Genomic DNA, 26,486 nt, shown 5'->3' with positions numbered 1-26,486 from the left:
TTTCGGCAAAACAAATCAAATCAACCTAAGGACCTCCGAATTCGAATTTCGGGCATACGCCCAAGTCCAAAATCACAATACAAACCTATCTAAGTCATCAAAACACTATTTTGGGGTTATTTTCACAAAGTCAAACCTCGGTCTATATTTTCAACTTAGGCTTCTAAAATGAGAATCACTCATCCATATAAATCCCAAACATCCAAAAATCGAATTTGACCATACATGCAAGTCATGATACGCAATATGAAGCCACCCAAGACCTTGAACCACTAAACGGAATACTAAAGCCCAAAACAACCGGTCGGGTTGTTACAGATACACTCTTCGCATTTGCGAAGATGTCCAAGATTGCTAGTGGTCGCAAATGCGACCAAAAAGTTAGTAAAAGCGGCCTAGTCAGTTTGCAAAAGCGAACGTTTTCCTCGCAAATAGGAGGTCACCCAGCCCAGACCCCTTCTCGTAAATGTGAACTCTTGTTCCCAAAAGCGCGAGCCAGACCTCACAATTGCGCGATCTGCAACAGACACCAGAAACAGGTGAGGCATCAGCAGTCCTCAAACCATCCAAACTCATCCACAGCGCATATGAAACTTAAACATGCACACAAGTGTAATAACATCATATAAACTTGCTCGCTTCCTCAAATCATCAAAATAACATCAAATAACAAGAATTGATCATCGAAACTCATGATTTTCAACTTGAAAACTCATTTTCAAAATTTTTCACATAACGCGTCGAAATGCGCTCGGTTCACCCCAAACCCCAATCAAAAGTGTGTACAAGTCCAAAAACATCATACAAACCCACCGGAATTGTTAAAACACTGATCCGTGGTAGTTTACCAAGAATATTGATCGTGGTCAACTCAAGTGTCAATTTAAGCCAAAAATTACTTTTTCTTCACATTTTACGTAAAAACTTTCCGGAAACGACATGAACCACGCACGCAAAATAAAAAAATCAAATGAAGCTAATGGAGGTTTTAGAACACAAATAAAGGGTAGTACTCAAAACGGCCTATCGGGACGTCACACTTTTCCTTTTACTGCTAGGTAGTGCCGTTAGTTTTTAAACAAATTATGTTAGTGAGACTAAAAATGCTCTACTTTAGTAAATTTAAGGAAATAAAGATGCTCACGACAATATTTAAAGGACAAATATGAATTACTCTCAAAGATATTCAGACTTTTATTAGTCAGCATATATCCCCTCAAAACGAATTCCCAATCAAAGAACTTGCCAAAGATCTCACGGCCCACATTATGGGAGTACCATAACAAGTATATTCGTGTTGTAATTTATTTGCAAACGGACAATAAAGCTGGCTTCCTTCCTTCCCCTCATTCCTTTTGACCTTTTCCTCAATTAATTGTTACAAGAACTAAAGGAAAAATGGTCATATACAGAATTCACGCGGAGTCCTGATCCAAAATTACCAGCAAACTGTTGATTCAATTCATTGCGTATGGTAAATTCCAACACCCTTCACTAATTACTCGTTCCTTCTGATTTGAATCTAGATTGCTCTGGTTTTCATGATGAATCATTTATTTTGTTTTGTATTTATCCTTTCTTTTTGGGTTTCTGCTAAACTCAGGAAGATTGCTGCGTAAACATTAAGAATTTCCAAACTTTTAGCTTTTGTCTTAATTCGGTTTTGTTAGTTTGGTAGTATTTTGACAGTTGTATGGAGATTGTAATGATGTCAAAAGTAGGTTCTTAATAGAGCCAATAGTTCACTTCTGGTATTAATGGTTTGGTATGTTTTAGAGGTAAACTGAATTCTGGAATTAGCTGCTTTAGTTACTATTGTAGTTTCTGCAATACTGCAGAAAAAATATATGTATTACATTTGAACTCATCTAACAGAACTGTAAAATAACAGCTTGTTTGGTTAGTTGTTACACATAGTGTTGTATTGTACTGTTACCTTAAATAAAATGTTTGTTTTGATCAGGGGCGGATCCAGTGCATTAGTTACGGGTTCCCGTGAACCCAGTAACTTTTTCCTAGATCCTGTATATCTATTGAAAAATCCTAAATGTATAAGAATATTTAGATTGGAACCTAATCCGTTAATCCATTGTATATTAACTTGAGATTTCTGTAGGAACCCATTAACTTAAAATCCTGGATCCGCCTCTGTTTTTGATTGTTACCTTAAATTTAATCTTATTGTATTGTTAAGAGTTTCTAATGATGCAAGTACGTTAACTATTATTTCCTTATATCAGTAACAGGGCCTCAGCTCTCCTTTACAAGTATAAAAGAGCTGATGTTAGGCTTATGCTGTCAGTTATGAGTTGCAATATGACAACAACAACTATGCCTAATTCTCAAATTAATTCATTTCGGATTATATGAATCCTCAATATGGATTTTTCTCTACTTCAACATGATTCGTTTCAATACTCAATAAATTTGGCGTTTAAGATATTTTCTTGGTATAAGTTTAAGACAATTAGGGACTTCCGAGTTAGATTCAAGAAAACAAGTACTTTGGAGTTTTTGTAATAACTGAGATTCTGTTATGCAGCTGGTGTAGTAATGAAAACCTATGTTAGTCGAGGATAGCACCATATTGTTTCGTAGATTGTACAATGATATGATGCCCTCAATAGGTAATGTGTGAACAGGATTTGTCTCTTATGAGAAACAAAAGTGAGCCCACACTTTAAGATAGGTAATGTAAGTATTTAGTAAATGTAAACCCAACAAAAAAGATAATGATGGAATGTACATCCAAAAAGGTGAGTACTTTAGTGTGTGTAAAGAACTAAGGGAGTCAATCATAGTGTCAGGCTCTTAACACATTTTCCATGCCCATGTTGCACCAAAAACCAACATAGACATTTTTGTTTGAGATATCTACATGTCCTTATCTTCAAAAACTCTAGCATTTCTCTCCTTCCAAATAACCCACCATGCGACTGCTGGAATTGAGTTCCATATACCAAGAGAGGATCTGGTCATTCCCTTCTTATGCCAAGCAAGCACGAATACAGAGTAGATCTTGGCATACAACTTCTAATGCCCAAGGAGTTAAAGAAAAATTCTAGATTTGGCATGTAAATCTTCAGTATAGGAATAAGTGATTGACATTTAACTCTTCTTCCTCACAAAGTATGCATTAACTGCAAAGGATGATGCCTCTCTTTTGTAAGTTGTCGAGTGTGAGGCGTTTGCCTGACTTTAAGAGTCTATTGAAGGCCTGGACATGTGTGACAAAAGATATCAGGGAAGTCAATTGATTTTGGCTTCAGAGCAAGCAGCTTTCTGAAAATGCTACAAGACGCTCATGCTGTTTTATATTGGAGTTTTCTGATCGTTAAGAAAATGCCTTCATGTGTTCCATAGAGAAGGGTATCTCTTCAAACTTATGGATGTGCTGTAATAAATTTATCTTCGATTTTATCTCTATAAGATGAAATGGTGATATGATCTTAGTGTTGCGGTTCGATAGCAAATTTAGTCAAAGAAAGAAATTTGCAAAGCTATCCTTGTTAATCGTCAGGTGATTTCAGAACATCTTATACCAGGAACTTGGTCTTTTCTTAATAGGAATGACGCTGGACAAATAGAATTTAATATATTATCACTTAGTTAAAGAAATTTACATTCACAATAAAGTGATCGATTCTATGTTGTATGTGGTGGCTCAACTGTTTGCTTACTTTCTGTTGATGCAGTTACTAATGTTCCCATACAAAGAGGAAATAGGGACGGCATATGGAAGTGTTGCATAAATTTGATCGATTAAACATGACAACTAGTTTGCAAATCAATTTCCAAAAAGAAGTAGTTTTGCAAATTTCTCCGTACCGTTAAAAGTATCAAGTAGGAGTGAACAGCACTAAAGAAGCAATTTGATTTCTTCATCACTAGAGTTACCTATTCCTATATAGATAAAATGTGTTTGTGTTTGGTGATTGTGTATTTGTTCATTTGTTTAGCTTAACTGTTCGTACTTTTTGTTCTTTCTGATGTTATGGTGAAGTAGACCATATTAGTTCATAATCTCTGTGCTTACCAGAATATAACACCATCTTTGGGTAAAGTTTTATTTATCTATTTTCTTTGGTTCGTTTTTGGGTCTTCACAGTAGACATGATATCATCATGGTCATATGAGGTGATGAAGACGGTTAACTTGCAACTGCACTAAAGAAAACTTTTGTCAATGGGAAAAGGATGAATATGATTTCTGTGGACACATAATCACTCTGAGTTATATTGTGTGTGTTTAAGACTAATTATCTAAAACTGCATTAAGGAGAGAGATTATGCACATGGAAAAGAATGAACGGTTTCTGTGGACAGATAATAACCGAAGATGTAAAACTAGTTCTTATCTTGGTTCTAACCTCTTTAATTTGAACAAAATAGAAAAGTCTTGTTAAGTAGGGAATATGGTATATTTTCACCTCAGAAGAACATTCACCAGCTAGTAATTAGTGGTATCAGGAAATTGTGATATGCCAAATAAATGTTCTACAGGATACTCTTCATTTTTTCCGTTATTAATTTTCTTGGGAGTCTTCACATAATTTTGAGAGCTTAGTGTTCTATTTGACCTCATATTGCTAGTGTCGACTGTCTAACCCAAATAAAGGAGGACTGTCGTGGTAATTTGACAGCTTGCATAAGACATCTATCGGTCAAGGATTTATTCTGGCTTACCGGATGAACGTCTACCTCCTAAGCTTTCACTAGTCATTGGGTTGCATTCCTACCTGCAGCATTTCATTCACTTTATGATGGGCATCCTTCTAGTGTTGAACCCCTAATTTGTCTTGAGAAATAAATCATTGAGTGTTGGAATGGTCTGGTTCCAAGAGATGCTTTGTTCTATCAGTTTCAGCTCAGGAACTGCAGCAAAGCTCCTATTTTTCATTAGCTCTTTTTACTATTGCTGAATAGCTTCTTGAAGGATGGGTTTACAAATCTCTGATCGCTTTTATAATATTTTCTTATCAACCCCTATAAGAATCTTATTCCACATTGTTTAATGAGCATACTACTCTAGAAAGGTTTGCTAGACAAATCCCTTAAATGAATTCCGCTATCCAAGTCAAGAGTTAATATGCTTCTATATAACTTCCCTTTACTTGCAGCGGTTTGTCTTTTTCAATCATTTGGTTTGGTTAACTTCATTCTTGTTCGTTCTGTGCACACAAGTCAAGAGTTAATATGCTTCTTTATAGAAAGTAATGACCATTATTACATTAACTTTTTCAGAATATATGCCTCAGATTTTACTCTAGTTTTTTAAATTTTTATAAATATTTATGTATATCCACTTCTTTGTTAGGCATGGGCTGCAATTGAGAAGTTCTCAGGCAATATTGAGGTAATTCAGTGTGTTGTTTAAAGCTCTAGATCAACAAGCCTGGTTGACATCGTTTTGGTGAAAGGTCAGATTCATTTCCTTTTATACTAAGTATGGAAGATTTAGCATATGATTGATGTTCTAGTATGTAAAACTTCCAAAACATGCCTGTTCTGCTTCTTATGAGCTTCATTCCGTGAAAACCTATTCATGTGCATGTGTATTTGCGTTTAGATGTTTTTGCTTGTAAACAGGGTCGGATCTATGTAGGGTACTGGGGGTGGTACGCCACCCGGTCGCTTGGCTAAAATCTTATATATGTACTGGTATTTTGCAAAATATGAACATATATGACGGGTGGCACCCCAAGTCACAAAGTGACTGTAGGTGCCCCGGTTAAAGCACTAAAGCCCCACATAACAGGCCAGGATTGACTCTCTGATTCCTAGTTGTTCTCTTGTCATCTTTTTCCCCTTCTTTTCTGTATGCTCCTTCTCTTAAATTCTTTTAATTTCTTCAGCTTTGTTATTCACTCTTTTTGTACCATCCCATTTTTAATATTTATTTAAATTGTATTTGCTTCCTTTTTCTTTTTCTAGATCTTCAAATTTATTTGAATGTGATTTTAATCATTTCCTCTTTTTATCCATCTAATGTTATTTTATTAATTTTAGAAAAATTTAGAGTGATGCATCAAAGACATAATATTAATCTAGCTATATGTAGATTGAAGTGTATTTCCTAATATAAAATTTTACTTTTACTTTATATTTTTTAATCACATTAATCGAATTTGAATCCATAGAATTAGACCGAATTGGAAGAACTTATTCGATTTTGAGATCACATATTCATTTATGCATAAAAAAAATCTTTTAAATTGAATTGAATTAATTCAAAATGGACCGACACGAACCGAATTAATCAAAAAGGATCGAACCGACTAAATGTACACCCAAATTCAATCACTTCACTATGGTCGGTTTGCATTAAAAGCAGTGGAACATGTATCCATCAAATCCTGGACCCGTCTCTGCTTGTAAACATTCGATGTAATACGTAATAAAACAGCTCCCAAAGCGTATAACATATTTGCATTTTTAGATGATGAAGAATAAGGGCTTCTGCTCTGCCATGTCCCGGGTGGCCTTATTTTTCTATGGTTCCTTTTATTTCAACAGTCGTTGTTGATTTTATTTTTTGTCCTTTCAAATAAGGAGACATGGCGTCCTAAGTTTCATCTGTCAATGTTTACTCTTTATTCTGGTTTCAGATTTTTATAGTTTTACTGGACTTTTAATATTCACTTTGGAGTTTAGACTGTGTGAACTCAAGCTTAAGAGTTATATTTGTAACACACTTTTTTGCGTGAGTTATGCTTGAGTGTTGAACCAACCATCATGAAGCTTTTTTTCTGTTCTTTACCTGTATCTTATCTTTTATTACTTTTATTTGCAGCATCAAGCCTTATTTTACACTGAAAAGCCTTATTATACAACATTCTGGTTCTTTTCCCCGCGTTGCGACTTTTATGGCCAGCTCCAAGCCTGTGCCCACTTTTATTTCTCTTTATTTCTTTCCACATATTCTTTACTTTTGGCTGCACTCTGATATCTCAGAGGCAGTTTGGTATGGATGCTGATCTTTGCGTGTTTATAAAAGTCTGAGATGTTATTTTTCTGTTGCACCTTGGAATTAACTATAAAGTTATTGCAAATTAACTCATTATGGGAAGCAGCTCCAAAGTTAAACTTCAAATAACGTACTCCCAAAATGAATGTCTGCCTATATGATTTATATCATCCTAAAACAATGTTCATGGTGTTGAGAGTAGCTGAGATGAGGATGTTGAGATGGATGTGCGGGCACACTAGGATAGATATGATTAGGAATGAAGATATTCGGGAAAAGGTGGGTGTGGCCCCATGGATGACAAGCTGCGAGAAGCAAGGCTTAGATGGTTTGGGCACGTTCAGAGGAGAAGCCCAGATGCCCCGGTAAGGAGGTGTGAGAGACTGGCTTTGGGAGATACGAGGAGAGGTAGAGGGCGGCCCAAGAAGTACTGAGGAGAGGTGATTAGGTAGGATATGACGTGGCTTCAGATTGCCGAGGACATGGCCCTAGACAGGACGTTGTGGAGGTCGAGCATTAAGGTTGTAGGTTAGGGGTAGTTGTGTATTTCTCTACGGCGCTCCAGAGTGAGGCTAGTCTATGTCTTAGACGGCTAGTGGTTAATGTTCAGTTCACACCCTTCTTTCGTTTTTCTTAGTACCGGGCTTTATCTATTGGTTATTATTTTGCTCTTCATCTATTTTCTGGTTCATGTGACGCTGTTATGTTTCTATGGTTTTTATTGATGGTACTGATATATTATTTCTTTTTGTCGTCTTTTTGTTTTCTTGAGCCGAGGGTCTTTCGGAAACAACCTCTCTACCCCCTCGGGGTAAGGGTAAGGTCTACATACACACTACCCTCTCCAGACCCCACTCGTGGGATTTGACTGGCTCGTTGTTGTTGTTGTTGTTGTAAAACAATGTTCATCTTCTGAAAAGGAAATTTTCGCTATATTTTACACCACAAGAAAATATTATATGGAATCCAACTTTATTGTTCCAAAGACAACCTTTTCTCTTTTCTTTTCCTATCTATTCCTCAATAACGAATAGTCACCCAAATACAATGCCTAATTCGACTTGCGTCGTTATTAATTTTGTCAACTCAAACGTGGGAATTCAAGTTGGTCGTAGAGCTAATTCAGTATTCCTTTTATATTTTGAATAAGAGTCAGAAGTAATATTTAATATTCATTTTCTTTTTTCTTTTTCTTTTTGCCTAAGATGCAATTTTGATTTCTCAGCTATCTATGGCATCGTCTGCTGACTCATGGATGCGAGAATTTAATGAAGCATCCAAACTTGCGGATGAAGTCGGTTCTATGATTTCTGCGAGGAACTCCTTGCCCTCTTCCGGACCTGAAACACAACGACATTTATCTGCAGCTCGGAGAAAAATCACTATATTAAAGACAAGGCTTGATACTCTCCAGTCCCTTCTTCCAACACTCCCAAGCAAGCAGCCTTTGTAAGAAAACTGCATACAGACTTCTATTTGGTTTTTTATGATACTATATAAAATCATCTTTCAGTTTATTATGATATCCTTATAAAGTACTCAGGTTTAAACAGAAAGATGGCAAATCAACATTTTCATGTTGTTTCACAAATTTACTTCAACATTTTCTGTTCTATACTTTGTGCTCAAGGATGCACTATCATTGACTTGAAAATTTACTTCATGATTATAATCTTATCTTTACTTGAAAGATCTGGTACTTGTTCCCTCTTTATACAGTTTGGTGTAAAATGGCTTTGTTTCTCTGGTTATTGCCTTTGGTATAGAGTTAAATTCCAGTTTCAGATTTGAGATATAACTCCTCAGATTATAAGCTACGCTTATAACCCGCTGTGACAACGGGTAGAAGTGAAGTTAATAAGTTTTTAATATAAATACACTGTTGATACGGGAGAGACGATTTGCAACTTGAACGTAAAGTTTAAAATCATTATTTAAAGGTGAGCTGATGAGTCCTAGGTATGTTGGAACAGGGTTTAGTATAGGGTGGAGTGGAGCATAGAGATTGAGAGGGTCAACAGGAGGGCGGAGAGGTTAGGAAAAGCTGGATTGCTGGAGTTGTGGTTTGAGGAGAGTGTAACTCCGGTGAAGTTTGATGGGAGTAGGCTGAATAGATGACTTTGATGGTCAACTTGGTCAGCATACAAATGATATAGTTAAAGAAGTGTTCATCTTCTGGAGGTACAGGTGCGGTACACTTTTATTAGTTCCAAAAAAAAGTTAGTCTTAGTCCATAAGCCGGAGGTGTTAAATTTTTATAGCTGAAAAATGAAAGTGGAGTGAATCATTAATCCCGAAATCATTTTAATAGTTGTATGGGAATTTTTATGTTTTTGTTGAAGTGTGCATCTCATCTGAAAGCTTAAGCTGTTAGAGAGAGCACATTTTCATTTACTTAATTATGTCTTCAACACGCCCCCTCACGTGCGGGCTTGAATCTTTTTGATGAGCCAAGCACGTGAAAATTCTTTTTGATATTGGGTGGCGGTGAGACTCAAACCTAGGACCTTTGTCTGCTCTGATACAATGTTGAAGTGTGCGACCATCTCATTTAAAAGCTTATGGTGTTAGAAAGAGCACATTTTTATTTACTTAATTATGTCTTCAACAGTTTTTCAGAGTATATATTTGCTGTTATTAGTTGATGAAGATTTGTAAGTTTATTCATGGTTCTTTACTTGTAAACAGAACCAAAAAGGAGATGAAGCGTCGTCATGACATGCTCGATAATATGATTACGAAAGCTAATCAGATGGCGACCACACTCAATATGAATAACCTTGCAAATAGGGACAGCTTGCTTGGCCCAGAAACTAAGCGACCTGATGTTATCAGTCGGGCAACTGGTCTTGACAACCAGGGTCTTGTAGGCTTTCAACGACAAGTTATTAAAGGCATGTTGTCATAACACTAGAAATGTACATGTTTGCTTATTTTTTCAAAAAGCTAAGTTAATGTGGTTGTCTTTTGATTTATATTTAAAACAGAGCAGGATGAGGATCTTGATAAATTGGAAGAGACAGTGACAAGCACAAAACATGTTGCATTAGCAATCAATGAAGAGCTGAACCTACATACTGCACTACTGGTGGGTGATATTACTGCAAAAAGTTTCATTTTAACCTTTTATGGTTTTGTCTAACACTTGAAAGCATTTCTATCCCTTTCATTTTGATGGGGTTTTCAAAAACTGTATCTACATTTTAGCAGCATAACATTTTATCTGATATGCAGGATAACTTAGACTACCATGTTGATACAACAAACTCCCGGCTTCTGGTATTGCCCGTTTTCAATATGCTTCAAATTGACTTTTTTCTTTTTTTGGTTGTGTTGTGTATGTTACTGTTACATGAGTTATTCATTCTTATATATACATTTCTTTAAGAAGTAGTTTTGCTTTTGCTAAAGTCATATAGTTTATTGCATAACATGAATACACAAACCAATGCTATCAGATTAATTAGCAGAGTAAACTAAGATTTTGTATGGTAATCAAAATGCTGATGGGTGCACTTGCATTCAAACCTGTGGATGGTAAAATTGGATGGAGGAATTAATAAGAAGTGAAATCTCTGATTTTGTCGTGCTCAAGCTAATGCGATTTTTCCATTTTCCTTTGAAACAGAGGGTGCAAAGGAAATTAGCATTTTTGAATAAACGCACAAAAGGCGGCTGTACATGGTTGTGCCTTTTGGTCATATTTATCGTTATTCTTGCCGTTGTCATTTTCCTATTGGTAAAGTACTTGTGATAATTGATGATGGTAAAGTATCATCCAATTCTTCTATTGTTCATTGTTACAAGAGAAGCCCTTTGTTGCGTTCCTTTTGCAACTTCTTCAATCAACTTCTAAAGTTCTAGCTATACAAGGACTGCAAAATTTTCATCATTTGTTATGAAAGCAGGTATTATGTATATTTTGGGTTTTCCTGTGCTTCCGGGAATCGTACATGACACAATATAGCTTATAATTTGAGAAGAAACAAGGCTCTGCCACTGATATGAGTGGGGGTTGTAGAGACAATTCTTGTGAACTTAAATTTTATGGTGCAATGCATTTTTCAGGCTTATAGTCAAACTATTACGCAGTTTATGACATATCAAAATGTGATTGTTTTGGTGGTTTTACTCTCTTGGATACATGCTTCTGAATGTACAAGGATCACACATATTAATCCACTTTATTGGAAAAGAATAATATTTTTTTTTTTTGGTCCAAGTCATTTGAGAAGTGATTTTGTTAGTAACAAAGAGACAGTTCCATGTTTAGCCCATCTTCTAAGAACTGTTGAGTGTCACATATGAAGATAAATATTAATATTCACTTCTTTTTTTGGGTCAAACGGGCAAAAATTTTGTTCAACCAAGTATAACTATTTACTTCCGCTAGCTCCAATGAGCTACAGAGCTACCCAAATAGAGCCACTATTGCTACTTAATAGTCTCCCCTCTGATTTATCTATTTACAATTAGTCTTACAAAACTACAACAACAACATCCCAGTATAATCCCACAAGTGAGGTCTGGGGAGGGTAGTATGTACGCAGACCTTACCCCTACCCCGAGGGGCAGAGAAGCTGTTTCTAGGAGACCCTCAGCTCAAGAAAGCACCAAGTGACGATATATTAGTACTATTGATAGACTCATAATATAATAACATAAAATACATAACATACATAAAAGAAATTAAAATAGCAAAATAACAGTCATATAAGAGAATATAGGAAATACGAGAGAGATGGAAGGTAAACTAATATCCAGCGTATAAAGCCCTGCATCAGTAGTTAACCGGTAGTATCCTAAGCCTAACTCCTAACGGGCTAGTCTCACTCTAGTGCGCTGTATAGATATTCACTACTTCCCCCTAACTTTCAACCTTAATGTTCGACCTCCACAATTCCCTGTCTAGGGCCATGTCCTCAGTAATCCTAAGTCGCGTCATGTCCTGCTTGATCACCTCTCCCCAATACTTCTTAGGTCTCCCTCTACCTCTCCTCGTACCCACCACCGCCAATCGCTCACACCTCCTCACAGGTGCATCAGTGCACCTCCTCTGAATGTGCCTGAACCATCTGAGTCGTGCTTCCCGCATTTTGTCCTCTATTGGGGCCACGCCCACCCTCTCTCGAATATCTTCATTCCTAATCTTATCCATCCTTGTATGCCCGCACATCTACCTCAACATCCTCATCTCTGCTACTTACATCTTCTGGATGTGTAGGTTCTTAACCGGCCAACACTCGGTACCATACAACATGGCAGGTCTAACTACTGCTCTACAAAACTTACCTTTTAGTAACGGTGACACTTTCTTGTCACACAGGACTCCCGTCGCTAACTTCCACTTCATCCACCCCACCCCTATACGGTATGTGACATCCTCGTCGATCTCCCCGGTCCCCTGAATAACTGACCCAAGGTACTTGAAACTACCCCTCTTAGGTATGACTTGAGATTCAAGCCTCACTTCTACTCCCTCGTCCGTCGCCTCGTCCCCAAATTTGCACTCGAGGTATTCCGTCTTCGTCCTGCTCAATCTGAACCCTTTAGACTCAAGGGCCTGTCTCCAAACCTCTAGCCTCTCATTGACGCTGCGTCGGGTTTCGTCAATTAGGACTATGTCATCAGCAAATAGCATGCACCATGGCACCTCCCCTTGAATATTGTGCGTTATGGCATCCATCACCAGGGAAAATAGGAAAGGGCTGAACGCCGACCCTTGGTGCAACTTTCTAAAACTAAACAGGAAAATTATTCAAACTTTCTAAAAACTTCTTCCGATTGATCTTTTTTTGCGCTCTAATATGTAGTTGGAGTACTATGTCTTCAATCGGGTGAAGTGCAGCAATAGCCACTTTTAAGCCTGCTATTTAAAATATATCCACAATTTACAATGTATTTAAAAATTAGCCAATTCATCCAAATTTCAGGACTAAGTATCCTGAATTTTGAAATTCACGACTTAGTGTCATGAATTTTGAGATGCTAATTTGAAATTCAAGACATTTATGTGTCCTGAATTTCTGAACTACTAATTTCAAATTCAGGACATGAGATTTGAATTTCAAGACACAATTATCGAACTTTAGACGATGTCCTGAAGTTTGAATTTTGAGTTTAAATTCTAGGATGTCATGTCCTTAAGTTTGAGCGCGAAATAGGTTAATCTTTAAATACATTGTAAACTGTGAATATATTTAAACAACATGCTTAAAAGTGGCTACCTCGTGTCATTTCCACTCTCAACAACAACAACAACAACAACAACAACCCAGTGTAATCCCACAAGTGGGGTCTGGGGAGGGTAATATGTACGCAGACCTTACCTCTACCCCGAGGGGCAGAGAGGCTGTTTCCAGGAGACCCTCGGCTCAAAGAGGCAACAAGAGACACTATATTAGTACTATCAATAGACTCATAATAAAACAACATAAAATACCGTAAAATCCATAACATAACATAAATTCCATAAAAAACAAAGTAACAACAATATAAGAGATATAGGAAATACGAGAAAGATGTAAGGTATTAATACACAGAAGATAAAGCCCATCATCAATAGTTGATCAATAGCATCCTAAGACTAATTCCTAACTGGCTAGTCTCACTCTAGTGCGCTGTAAAAAAGACATCACAATTTCCCCTAACCTACAACCTTAATGCTCGATCTCCACAATTCCCTGTTTAGGGCCATGTCCTCAGTAACCCTAAGTCGCGCCATATCCTGCCTGATCACCTCTCCCCAATACTTCTTAGGTCTCCCTCTACCTCTCCTCGTACCCACCACCGCCAGTCGTTCACACCTTCTCACCGGTGCATCAGTGTTCCTCCTCTGAATGTGCCCGAACCATCTGAGTCTTGCTTCCCGCATCTTGTCCTCCATGGGGGCCACACCCACCTTCTCTCGAATATCTTCATTTCTAATCTTATCCTTCCTTGTATGCCCGCACATCCACCTCAACATCCTCATCTCTGCAACTTTCATCCTCTGGATGTGTGAGATCTTCACCGGCCAACACTCGGTCCCATACAACATAGCAGGCCTAACCACTGCCCTATAAAATTTACCTTTCAGTAACAGTGGCACTTTCTTGTCACACAGGACTCCCGTCGCTAACCTCCATTTCATCCACCCCACCCCTATACGGTGTGTGACATCCTCGTCGATCTCCCCGGACCCCTGAATAAACGACCCCAGGTACTTGAAACTACCCCTCTTAGGGATGACTTGAGAATCAAGCCTCACTTCCACTCCCGCTTCCGTCGGCTCTGCCCCAAATTTGCACTCAAGGTATTCCGTCTTCGTCCTGCTCAACCTGAAACCTTTGGACTCAAGGGTATGTCTCCAAACCTCTAACCTCTCGCTGACGCCGCGTCGTGTCTCGTCGATTAGGACTATGTCATCAGCAAATAGCATGCACCATGGCACCTCTCCCTGAATATGATGCGTTATAGCATCCATCACCAGGGCAAATAGGAAAGGGCTGAATGCAGACCCTTGGTGCAACCCCGTACTAACCGGAAAATAATCTGAATCGCCTCCTGTTGTCCTAACCCAAGTCTTAGCTCCATCATACATGTCCTTAATCGCCCTAATGTAGGCAACCGGGACCCCTTTAGCCTCTAAGAATCTCCATAAGACCTCCCTAGGAACCCTGTCGTACGCTTTCTCTAGATCGATAAACACCATGTGGAGATCCTTCTTCTTATCCCTATATTGTTCCACCATCCTCCTAATAATGTGGATAGCTTCTGTGGTAGATCGCCCCGGCATGAACCCGAACTGGTTGTCTGAAATAGACACCGTCCTTCGCACTCTTATTTCTACCACTCTCTCCCAGACTTTCATGGTATGACTTAGTAATTTAATACCCCTATAGTTGTTACAGATCTGGATATCGCCTTTGTTCTTATACAACGGGACCATTGTACTCCACCTCCACTCTTCGGGCATCCTATTAGTCTTGGATATAACATTAAGCAACTTAGTAAGCCATTCCAAGCCTGCTCTACCCACATACCTCCAAAGCCCAACCGGAATTTCATCTGGTCCGGTAGCTCTGCCCCTTCTCATCTTACGCATTGCCTCCATGACCTCATCGACCTCAATGTCCCAACAATCACTTAGTACATGGGGGCTTTCGGCGTTCCTCAATTCATCTAGTACAATATCCTGATCCCCTTCCTCATTTAGAAGTTTATGAAAGTAGGTCTGCCATCTCCTCTTTATCTGGTCATCCCCCAACAAAACTTTGCCGTCCTCATCTTTTATGCACCTAACTTGGTCCAAATCCCGAGCCGTCCTCTCTCTCACCTTAGCGAGTCGGGGTAACTTCTTCTCCCCGCCTTTGTTCCCTAGTTCCTCATACAAACGAGCAAAAGTTGTCGTCTTTGCCTCCGTCACTGCCATCTTTGCCTCCTTTCTAGCTACCTTATATCTCGCAATGTTCGCTCTCTTCTCCTCCTCTCCAATGCTCCCCACTAACCGCAGGTAAGCCACCTTCTTCGCTTCCACTTTACCTTGTACAACTGCATTCCACCACCAGTCTCCTCGAATCCTCGTAATACTTTCTGTCATTTGCCCCTGAAATCTTCACATGTCCGGTTCCATCCAAGTGTGGTAAACTACTGCAAAAAGAAATGCCAGTATGCTTGCTCAAGGCTTGCAATTGTTAATCCTTTTTGAGAGCCATTCCACTTCATCATTCCAGCCTCCAATCTGGTGCCTCTCTCCATCCAATGTAACAGTGTATCCCAGACAGTCCTAGAGTACTCACAGTCAACAAAGAGATGAGACACTGTTTCCTCTGTATTCGTTCTGCATTATACACATTCACTTGGCACAGAGATACTTCATTTCTTCAATTGATCAACTGTGATAAGTCTTTGATGAAAGGCCAACCACAACATGATGGTGTCTAAGAACTGCATTTGAGCCAGTATTAACCTCTTTCATGGCATCTTTCTATATTATGTGTTAATTGCTCAAAGTAAAGGCTGGCTCAAGCTTGACTTGAACAACAATGGAGGTCGAAGTAAGAGAGAGAGGGAGAAAATTCGAGAAGGAGAAAGGAAAAGTGGGAAATAAAACCTCACCTATTATTGATACCTCTAATGAATATATATACACGGTATCCTATCTAATTAACTAAATGTATGGCCTAGCCAGCTTGCATCTAACTAACCACTTTACAGCTAAGTAACCACTTTACAACTAACTTGTTACGCCCCGCATTATTACGTCGATATTACGCCCTGCAGTATTATATTACGACGATGTTATACCCTGTAGTATTATACGTGAAATTATCGTAAGATAATTAACCTCAGTTCAAGGACAAGATTATTTAGAGATTATAAGCATTATGCTATTTCAAATAAGTGAAGAATAAATTCGTGAAGATGAGAGGGTAAGCAAATCGAAGAAAATAAATTTTCGTCGAAGTTTGATATTTTGGGATAAAATACGGACCGAGCTAAAATATCCGATACTTATGGACTAGTACCATACAAGGTACCGCATGACCATAATAGTAAGGTGTATAAGGTGAGTTAAAAGTGAGTAATATTCTAGATAATTTGAGATAATTCTTAATTATGTGAATAATTGATTAATTGTGGAGATAATTATAATATTAAGTGGATAAGTGTCTTTTGGGGATTGCCACATGGCATATACTAAGCCAAAGTGGCAAAATGCATAAAATGAGTCATAAGGCAAAAGACCATCTTGTTTATACGTATAGATACTTGGTCTATCTATTAGTAAGGTATGGAATTTTTCTAAGACTAAGTAAAATGACATTCCAACATTATTAAGAGAGAAATAACAATGACCAACGTGAGATTCTCTGAAATACTACAAGGTGCAACGTGAAATTCTAATTCAAAGAAGGCCCGGTACAATCTTTCTCAAGAATATCATACGGATTTTCCCTACTTCGATTTTCCGTTACGTGTTTTCTCAAAAAAGAATCGGTTTAGGTATGTTAAGGCTAAGCTCTTCTTTTATTTTTCATGATCTCGTAATTATACAAGTTTGATAACGAGGCATAAAGAAAAATTCATGTCCCGGAATATACGTATACTTTCCTAGTCTTGTAAGTTACAATATTCTCTGTATCGAGACTTCATATTCAATGGAGTATTTTCCTTTTCCAGTCAAGAGAGCAGAGAGTCTATATATATAGTATTACAGTATTTTCATTACCATCGAGCTATAATCGGGCAGGCCCCTATTGGGCAACCTCAAATCAGATGGTAAGTTATATACCGAGCCTACTGTGGTGAGCGAGCCCAGTCGGCCGAGATACAGAGTCTAGTATGGCCGAGCGCCTATGAGCGAGCCTACTACGGCAGAGCAGTTATATATATAAAGAGCCTTATAAGGCTGGACAACTATTTTACTTATTATATTGAGAGAGTTGAGTCAGTATCAGCAGGTGTGCATATCTTCAGATTATATTTGACTTCCAGCTGCTTTTAGTTGTTATATTATCAGTTCAGTTTAGCTTTCAGTATATTGCCTTACATACTCGGTACATTATTTCATACTGACATCCCTTTTATGGGGGCACTGCATTTCATGTATGCAGGTTCAGACAGACAGACGGGTAGACCTCCTCATTAGTGTTGCCCGAGTTCAGCTTGATCGGTAAGCTCCATACCTTTCGGAGTTGCTGGGTCTAGAGCTTTATGTACATCTTTATATGAATATATGTTATGAGTAGATTGTGGCCCTGTTTCGATCACAGTATATCCATCAGTAGAGGTTTGTAGACATATCCTGCCAATTAGTGCAGTATGTTGGGCTTGTAGGCCTTTTATGTATATTTTGTCGGTTTGCCAGCTGTAGTAGTTATTACGGCCTTGTCGGCCCAGCATTATATTAATGTTTAGTTAGAATTTGCAATTTTCTTGCAATATGGCCCATGGCCAAAGTATGACATTATATGTTCAGAGTCCCTTAGTCGCAAGTTGGTACGCAAGGATAGGTGAGGCACCAGGTGTCGGTCTCACCCTCCAGGTTTGGGGCGTGACAGAAGTGGTATCATTGCAGTTCTGTCCTAGGGAGTTTACAAGCCGTGTTTAGTAGAGTCTTGTTTATGGGTGTGTCGTACACCACACTTATAAGCACGAGGCTACAGGGCATTTAGGACTATCACTCTTTCTTCTTACTCTAGATCGTGTGGTAAAGCTTAGTTGTAGGAACTCAATTTCCTAAACTTTATCTTATTTATAATACGATGATGCCTACATCCAGAAAGATAGTTGGTAAGAGATATAGTTGTGGAAGAGTTGAGTTAGAAGAACTCGATTTTTGCATCATGCTTATGATGGATAAATATAAAGTATTCAGCAGACCGTGTGTATACTAAGATGTGTACGCTTCTTGATAAGGATCCCTAAGGCAAGAATGTCTATTCACTTTTACGATAAAAAGGAAAAAGAGAATCGAAAAATAGACATAAGTTCCAGCAAGTAAAATAAGCAAGGTGAAAAAGGGTACGAGGTACCCAGTTAATGAAGATTATCGTTACTTTCAACTCAGGAGGGAGATATAAGCATTTTGAGTTACCTTCAATAGTAACATAGGTATGTACAATTGGGCGACCCATCTCATTTATGCCCTATGAGGTCTAACAAAAGAAGTATAAGAGAGGGACGGATATCAGGATCCGACTGGGGTTAGAGTGACCCAAAATGGTGGATAGACTGTTTGCGTTAATTCACATTTCCGAAGGATATTGCATGTACTAATAGATCTCCGTGTGAGACACCCAGATGGTGTACTCTAAAATTGTTGCAAATAGTGCAGCTAGATATGAGTACTACAAAGATAGGCACTGGAAACCTTGAAGGGATAATATTACCTTAGTATGGCTCCCGTCCCTAGTAGAGAAAGAATGTTGGGCAACCCGAAAAGCCCATGGATGAAGCAAGGGGAGCTAAAAGCAAAAGAATGTATTGTCGAAGTTTTCGGAATAAAGTGATTGACAGAAAAGATAGCAAGAAATATAAAGAGAATTAATGGAGCATTATGAGTAAGACGTGATACATGGATAACAATGGTAGATCAAAAAATGACAGTATTACAGAGTCTATAGTCAAGTGAAGGAAAATACGAGAGGTGCCAGGCTTTGAGATAATAAAAGAGTATAGTCCACAAAGTCATGTCCTCATTTTAAGAAATAAGTTCATGACTTCAACGTGACTACCAGAAGGAAAAGTTATACCTCAGAATAATAGAAATCAGTATGGGCTGGTGAACAAGATAAACTAAACATGAATTAGGGACTGAGTGATTTAATAATGGTCGACATCATGAGACTTTCAGATTGCGTTCCAACGATAATTGAAAGGATGACAGAAGAATAACCTTTAAAGGTCATTCAGGAAGATGTTTTCTAAAGCAAGCAATGACCAAAGTCAAGCTTAAGGGACTATGTGTGTCAGTTATACTAAGTGTTACCCTTGTGAGTAAGGAATTATGTTATCCTTGGTACAAAAATCTCCGCAAGGCAAGTAAGGGTCATCAATGATGCAAAAAGACGCCAAAGTTGAAAAGGTAAAACATCTATAGGTAGATCATCGTAGCACTAACTCTTAGTACTTCCCAAAAGGGGGGAATATGGAGTGATGTTCCATGAATTCAGAATTAAGTGGTTCTAGTAATCATGGAATGGTAAAGGAAGAATGCGGTAAAAATGAAAAAGGAATGAGATTACACTTATTTGGCTCCTACGTATATGCTACGATTCCAGAACATTAAGCAAGCACGATGCCAAGGAGAGGAAGTAAGGGTTCCGAGCTGGGATGTTATTGATAAATAAAGAGCCAGCGCAAAATGTAAGTTAAGACAAAAGAAATAACCCAAGAAAGATTATGCGGAGTATTGATATGAGAATGGACCAACGAGCAGTCAGTAGTTGATTCGGGAAGAGTCTAGTTATGGCTAGACAAGAGGTTACAAATAAATCAACAGACCATGTAAAATAAACATAGTGAACCCCAACATGGGGAATTCAGTCTCGCAGATATGACATCGGAACCCTTGAGAAATATTCGGATAGAAGTTGGGGTAGTTAAAGAATCATATGGGTATCACGGAAATAAAAGAGAGTTCTACTGGGAAGATGGTCCAAATATCAAGTACAGAAGCAACCCTAGAAGCACAAGGGCGTGGAGGTAAGTAACCGCAGATAATTATAGACAAGGAGGGGCATAAAAAATTTTGTTGAATATATGATGTAATACGCTTGCAGCTTTACAAAAGTCAGAGGGCCTTCCCTAAGTACTAAAATGAAAGAATAGCTAAGGAAAATAAGAAAGAAGGCTTCAACCTAAACTCAGTGACCTAAAGAGGAAATAGTCTTATAACAATTGTCTCAAAACAACATTGTATGCACTCCATAAGGAAGTAGCACCTACCGTGGCTAATGAACGGGGAGTAAAATCAAAAGTGATATTCAAGATCATATGAGTTGTATGGAATTCCAATATGTGTGGGAACTAAGATAAGTTAAGCATGGATGCAACAAGGGGTCAGAAAGACCATGAAAAGTAATAGCTTACATTTAAAGAAAGCTAAGATAGAACGAAAGGAATTATTCGATCGATGAACCAGAGTTGGTTACATTATAAACGCACTTAAGAGTTTGGAGCATTATCTATACAGCATATATATTGACAATCATACAGCCGTAGAAGGTTCCGGTATAAGTTAAAAGGAAGAATTGAGCTCGGGTCATAAACAAAGGGTAGAATTGTTAAAAGAATTGTATCACGGATATTCCATAGTGCCATGAAAGGCTAAAAGTAATAACTAACACCATGAGCCGCAGATCGGCATATAGCTTAAGCCTACATAAAGGTTGATCAGAGGAAAGAGGAAACTAAAGAGTTACATCAACTAAGTAAATTAGGAGTTTGATTATTGAACCCAGAAAATTATGAACATAGTGATTGAGAACATGGCAGAGTCACTCTTAATATCAAAGGTGTAGTTAGAAGAATACCAGCCTCATAAGAAGTCAGTATAAAGCTCTCATCTAATCATGTAAAAAGGTGCAAGTATTATAATAGAAGTTCAACTTGTGGATGTGAATTATACCCATATGGAAGGGAAGTCATGAAGTCGATAGAAGATGTGATGTGAGACTTTAAAGTAAGTAAGGTAAAGGTGAATGACGTAAAAGATACTCAAATACATAAGGTTATTAATAGTCCATACTTCGGATAGAAGGCTAGAAGCGCGGGGATTCAATAAACAGGAATGATAGCGGCATCATCAGTGGCATATCTTACAGCCTATGGTTTCTAGGTATCGAGAGGTCTAGTTAAGAAAGTAAAAGAAGAGTTAGAGACGATATGATGTCTCACTTGATGTTCCAGGATAACACAAGAAAATCAATGGTGCAAGAAGTTGAAGGAAGGCTGTGAGTAGTAAAAATTGATATGTATGGGTCGCAAGCTAAAGTATGGCAGAGCGACCAGATTGTAGGGAGACAGGAGTAGGGATAAGAAAGGGCGAGTGAGAAGGTGACAAGAATAGATAAACCATCGGTACTAAGCCCACGAAAATGAGAGAGAGCCGATGGGTTCTCTAAATTAAGTAAAGATTAGCATAGCTTGAATAAGCTCAAAGGAGTCTATGACTAGTAGCATTTATCAATGGAAGATTGTAGATCAACATTAAGGTGAATCTATAATGGATGGGTAAAAGATACAAAGTACGAGATGAGATTATGACACCAGTCTTAGAATGAGCAGAAATGAAGAAGCGTTAAAAGACTTAGATTTATGCATATAGGATAAGCAACAAGAGTAACCTGGAGTGTGGTCGCAGACCTTAGTAATAATAAATCGAAGTAAGAGGTATGGTATAGTATGACCTACTTAGGTGTAGTAAAGCTAATGACACCTAGAGGGATAACTTGACATAATTTTGTATGTGTTCACAAAGTGAGGCCTAGAGACTGGCTAAGAATTGGAAGAAAGAGGATAGAAGCGTCTTATAGGCGCACGTACAAAGTTAGAGTCATACAAGATACATGATAGAAGGTAGCAACAGTTACAATATTAGAAGGATTCCGACTACAAGCCGTGGTGTGAGAAAGGGGCTTAAAGGGGGGATGTCCTAGCCTTTGGATTTATTCAAAGAACGGTTGCCTAAATAGATAGGAGAATATTAAAAGTATTCGCAAGAGCTATGGATTATGAGAATGATGAGTGCATCAGTCAACATTCGAGGACGAATGTTCCAAAGGGGGGAATGATGTTATACCCCGCAGTATTACGTTGATATTACACCCTGCAGTATTATATTACGACGATGTTATACCCTGTAGTATTATACGTGAAATTGTCATAAGATAATTAACTTCAGTTCAAGGACAAGATTATTTGGAGATTATAATTATTATGCTATTTCAAACAAGTGATGAATAAATTCGTGAAGATGAGAGGGTAAGCAAATCGAAGAAAATAAAATTTCGTTGAAGTTTGATATTTTGGGATAAAATACGACCCGAGCTAAAATACCCGTTACTTATGGACTAGTACCATACAAGGTACCACATGACCATGATAGTAAGGTGTATAAAGTGTGTCAAAAGTGAGTAGTATTCTAAGTAATTTAAGATAATTCTTAATTATGTGGATAATTGATCAATTGTGGAGACAATTATAATATTAAGTAGAAAAGTGTCTTTTGGAAATTGCCACATGGCATAGACTAAGCCAAAGTGGAAAAATGCATAAAATGATTCATAAGGCAAAAGGCAATCTTGTTTACATGTATAGATATTTAGTCTATCTATTAGTAACATATGGAATTTTTCTAAGACTAAGTAAAATGACATTCCAACATTATTAAGAGAGAAATAACAATGACTAACATGAGATTCTCTGAAATATTACAAGGTATGTGAAATTCTAATTCAAAGAAGGCCCGGTACAATCTTTCTCAAGAATATCATACGGATTTTTCCTTACTCGATCCTCCATTACGTGTTTTCGTAAAATTTAGGTATGTTAAGGCTAAGATCTTCCTTCATTTTGCATTATCTCGTAATTACACAAGTTTGATAACGAGGCATAAAGAAATATTCATGTCCCGGAATTTATGTATACTTTCCTAGTCTTGTAAGTTACAATATTCTCTGTATTGGGACTTCATATTCAATGGAGTATTTCCTTTTTCCAGTCAAGAGAGTAGAAAGTCTATATATACAGTATTATAGTATTTTCATTATCATCGAGCTATAATCGATGGGCAGGCCCCTATTGGACAACCTCTAATCAGATGGTAAGTTATATACCGATCCTACTATGGGAGAGCACCTATGAGCGAGCCTAGTTGGCTGAGATACAGAGCCTAGTATGGCCGAGCGCCTATAAGTGAGCCTACTACGACAGTGCAGTTATATATATACCGGGCCTTATAAGGTCGGACAACTATTTTACTTACTATATTGAGAGAGTTGAGTTAGTATCAGCAGATAAACATATCTTCAGATTATCCTTGACTTCGAGTTGCTTTCAGTTGTTATATTATCAGTTCAGTTCAACTTTCAGTTTATTGCCTTACATACTCGGTACATTATTTCATACTGACGACCCTTTTCTGGGGGCGCTGTATTTCATTCATGCAAGTTCAAATAGACAGATGGGTAGACGTCCTTATTAGGTGCTGCCCGAGTTCAGCTTGATCTATAAGCTCCATGCCCTTCGGAGTTGACGGGTCTAGATCTTTATGTACATCTTGTATATATATGTATATATATTATGAGTAGACTGTGGCCCTATTCCGATTACAGTATATTTGTTAGTAGAGGCTTGTAGACATATCCTGTCAGTTAGTGCAGTATGTTGGGCTTGTAGGCCTTTCATGTATATTTTGTTGGTTTGCCAGCTATAGTAGTTATGAGGCCTTGTCAGTCCAGCATCATATTAATGTTTAGTCAGCATTTACAATTGTCTTTCAATGTGTCCCATGGCCAAAGTATGACATTATATTTTCAGAGTCCCTTAGTCGCAAGTTGGTAAGCAAGAATAGGTGAGGCACTAGGTGCGGTCTCGCCCCCCAGGTTCGGGGCGTGACATAACTAGCCACTTTACATAATTAGGCAATCTCAATACCTCCCCCCCCCTCAAGTTGGTTGTGTGGAAAACACTGCCAACTTGTACAAAGCTGTTAAATGCTTGACTCATGTGAGGGCCTTTGTTAGAACATCTGCAAGTTGATCTGTAGTCCCCACATGGTGTAGTGAAATCAACCCCTCATGTAGCTTGTTTCTTACAAAATGGCAGTCGACTTCTATATGTTTGGTTATCTCATGGAATACAAGATTTCTAGCTATGTGCATGGCAGGCTGACTGCAACAAATACTGCAATGGGTTTAGGAAAAGGTGATGTGAGTTCTTCAAACAATCTACTAAGCCACACCAGTTCTCCTACTATATTACTTAAGGCTCTGTATTCTGCTTCTACAGAGGATAGGGAGATAGTGTCCTGCTTCTTGGACTTCCAAATAACTGGACTACTGCCCATCAATACAGATTTTCTAGAGTCTGGGCATGTTGCCCAATCAGAGTCACAATAGGCTCTGATTGTGTAATCTTGATCCTTAGACAAGAATATGCCCAAGGTGGGATCCCTCTTTAAGTATCTGAGCAGATGAAAGACTGCTTTTAGATAAGGTTCTCTAGGGTCATCCACGAATTGGCTTAAGTGTTGCACACTGTAATCTATATCTAGTCTAGTATTGGTGAGGAAATTGAACTTCCCTATCAATTTTATGTAGTAAGTGGGTTCTGTTAATGTTTCTCCTTCCTTAGCTTTAAGTTTCACCGTGGGGTCCATTGGAGAATTGAAACTGATGTGATCCATGCACTGGTATTCTTTCAACAGGTCAAGAGTGAACTTTCTCTGGGATATTATTACACCATCATCTTTGTAGAAAACCTCCAGTCCCAAGTGTTGATACCCAATTTTTTCTATATATTTTAAATATGTATAGATACCTTCAAAATAACATATATATGCATATATAAGCATGCACACGGTTTTTATAATTTTTCCCATAATTTTAAGTATTTAAATTGATTTATTTCCTTCCCTTTTATTCATAAAATCCCCAATAATTATCCCTCAAATTATTGTTGTGGTGATTTAGTCATTTGATTTCTATATTTATGCCAAGATGTGATTAAAATATTTTTTATGGATTTTTATAATTGCATTTGGTATTTTTAAAACTAAATTGCATATAACTGCAATATTAGCCCATTTAATGTATAATTACATTTATATGCATAAAATCGACCTTCTACATTTTTAAAATGTTAAATATATATATTTTAAACCATTTTAGTACCTGAAATTAGTTTTTAGAAATATTTTATCATTTATTATAAATTATATAGGAAAATTGGCTATTTAAAATATAGCCAGATCTGCATTTCAATTGTATCCCAATTTAAACCCAACCCCAACCCAATTTCGGATTAAAAACACCCGACCCAAGCCCTAAACCCGCCTACCCGACCCAAGGCCCACTAAATCCTGGTTGTTAATCTAAAAGATCAACGGCTCTCATGAGTTCTTTCCTTTTTTATCCCAAACGACCCCCTAACCCTATCTCATTTCTCAAATCTTCCGCATGTGTATTCTCTCATCTCCTCTCCTCTCTCAACCCCTCAACCTAACCCTAGTTCCTTCAACCGCCGCCTCCCTTCTCCGGTGACCACCCTTCAACTCCTAAGCCTCCAATGGCTCCTCTATTGTCATGCTCACCTTCTCTGAGGCCTTCAAGGGCCTTGGGCCACGCTAATTTGCATATAGGGTTTGCCATCTAATCTTTTCTTGGCTACTTCAGTATGATTCCAAGCGAAATCATGTTGTACTTGTTACGACCCTTGAGATTTTTGACAGGTTCTTTCATCTCTACTTGGGTTTCTTCTGAAACCCTAATTTTTTGCTTACATCTCTTAGATTTGTACAATTTTTAAACGATTTGAGTCTGTTTCTTTGATGTTTTACACTATCCTTGTAACTCTTTACAAAAATCATCAGTTTCAAAGTATTTTTGCCTTCTTCTCAAATTAGGGTTTTCGAAACTTCTTCTAAAACTTTGCTTAAACCGATTCTTTATGTTTAAGCTTCTATCTCTTTCATATTTTGACTGATTCTATGATTTTACTACCTCTTCAACTTGCCTATGTTCAAAACTCTAATTTCTTAGTTCTAATCTAGGGTTTCTGAGTTTTGTTTTGATAACGTGTTTAGTTAATCTATATGTTTCTGTGATTCTGTGATTTTACACTATGATTGCTTGTTAAGGTTCCTAATTATGGCTATCCCTCCCTATTATGTGATTTTACCCTATTTTGTTTACCAATGTTTCTCACTCTTCACTTCTCCTACCTGTATCATACTTGTTCTACTAATTCAGACTATGCTCTACATGAATCCCTAACTCGTATATGATTTTTGGTCCTACTCGACCTCTTAG

At 37.9% G+C, this 26,486-nt stretch overlaps 2 protein-coding genes across 2 annotated transcripts; one reads left to right on the top strand and one right to left on the bottom strand.

Annotated features, from left to right (window-relative positions):
* Nucleotides 1-1,235: 1,235 nt before the first annotated feature.
* LOC104224075 (syntaxin-52-like) lies at nt 1,236-11,047 on the top strand. Its single transcript, XM_009775639.2, has 7 exons — nt 1,236-1,474; nt 5,317-5,419; nt 8,192-8,415; nt 9,655-9,860; nt 9,954-10,054; nt 10,201-10,245; nt 10,595-11,047. Exons 3-7 carry the CDS (start codon nt 8,198-8,200, stop codon nt 10,718-10,720), a joined length of 696 nt encoding a protein of 231 aa, XP_009773941.1. The 5' UTR covers nt 1,236-1,474; nt 5,317-5,419; nt 8,192-8,197; the 3' UTR covers nt 10,721-11,047.
* A 13,281-nt stretch (nt 11,048-24,328) lies between these two features.
* Nucleotides 24,329-25,826, bottom strand: LOC138883570 (secreted RxLR effector protein 161-like). Its single transcript, XM_070164265.1, has 2 exons — nt 25,769-25,826; nt 24,329-24,969 (listed from the first exon to the last, which is right to left on the bottom strand). Exons 1-2 carry the CDS (start codon nt 25,824-25,826, stop codon nt 24,329-24,331), a joined length of 699 nt encoding a protein of 232 aa, XP_070020366.1.
* Between the last annotated feature and the right edge of the window lie 660 nt (nt 25,827-26,486).

The sequence above is a fragment of the Nicotiana sylvestris genome, chromosome 12 (assembly GCF_000393655.2).
Source record: "Nicotiana sylvestris chromosome 12, ASM39365v2, whole genome shotgun sequence".
Taxonomy (NCBI): Eukaryota; Viridiplantae; Streptophyta; class Magnoliopsida; order Solanales; family Solanaceae; genus Nicotiana; species Nicotiana sylvestris.
This window is presented reverse-complemented; position numbering and strand designations above follow the sequence as displayed.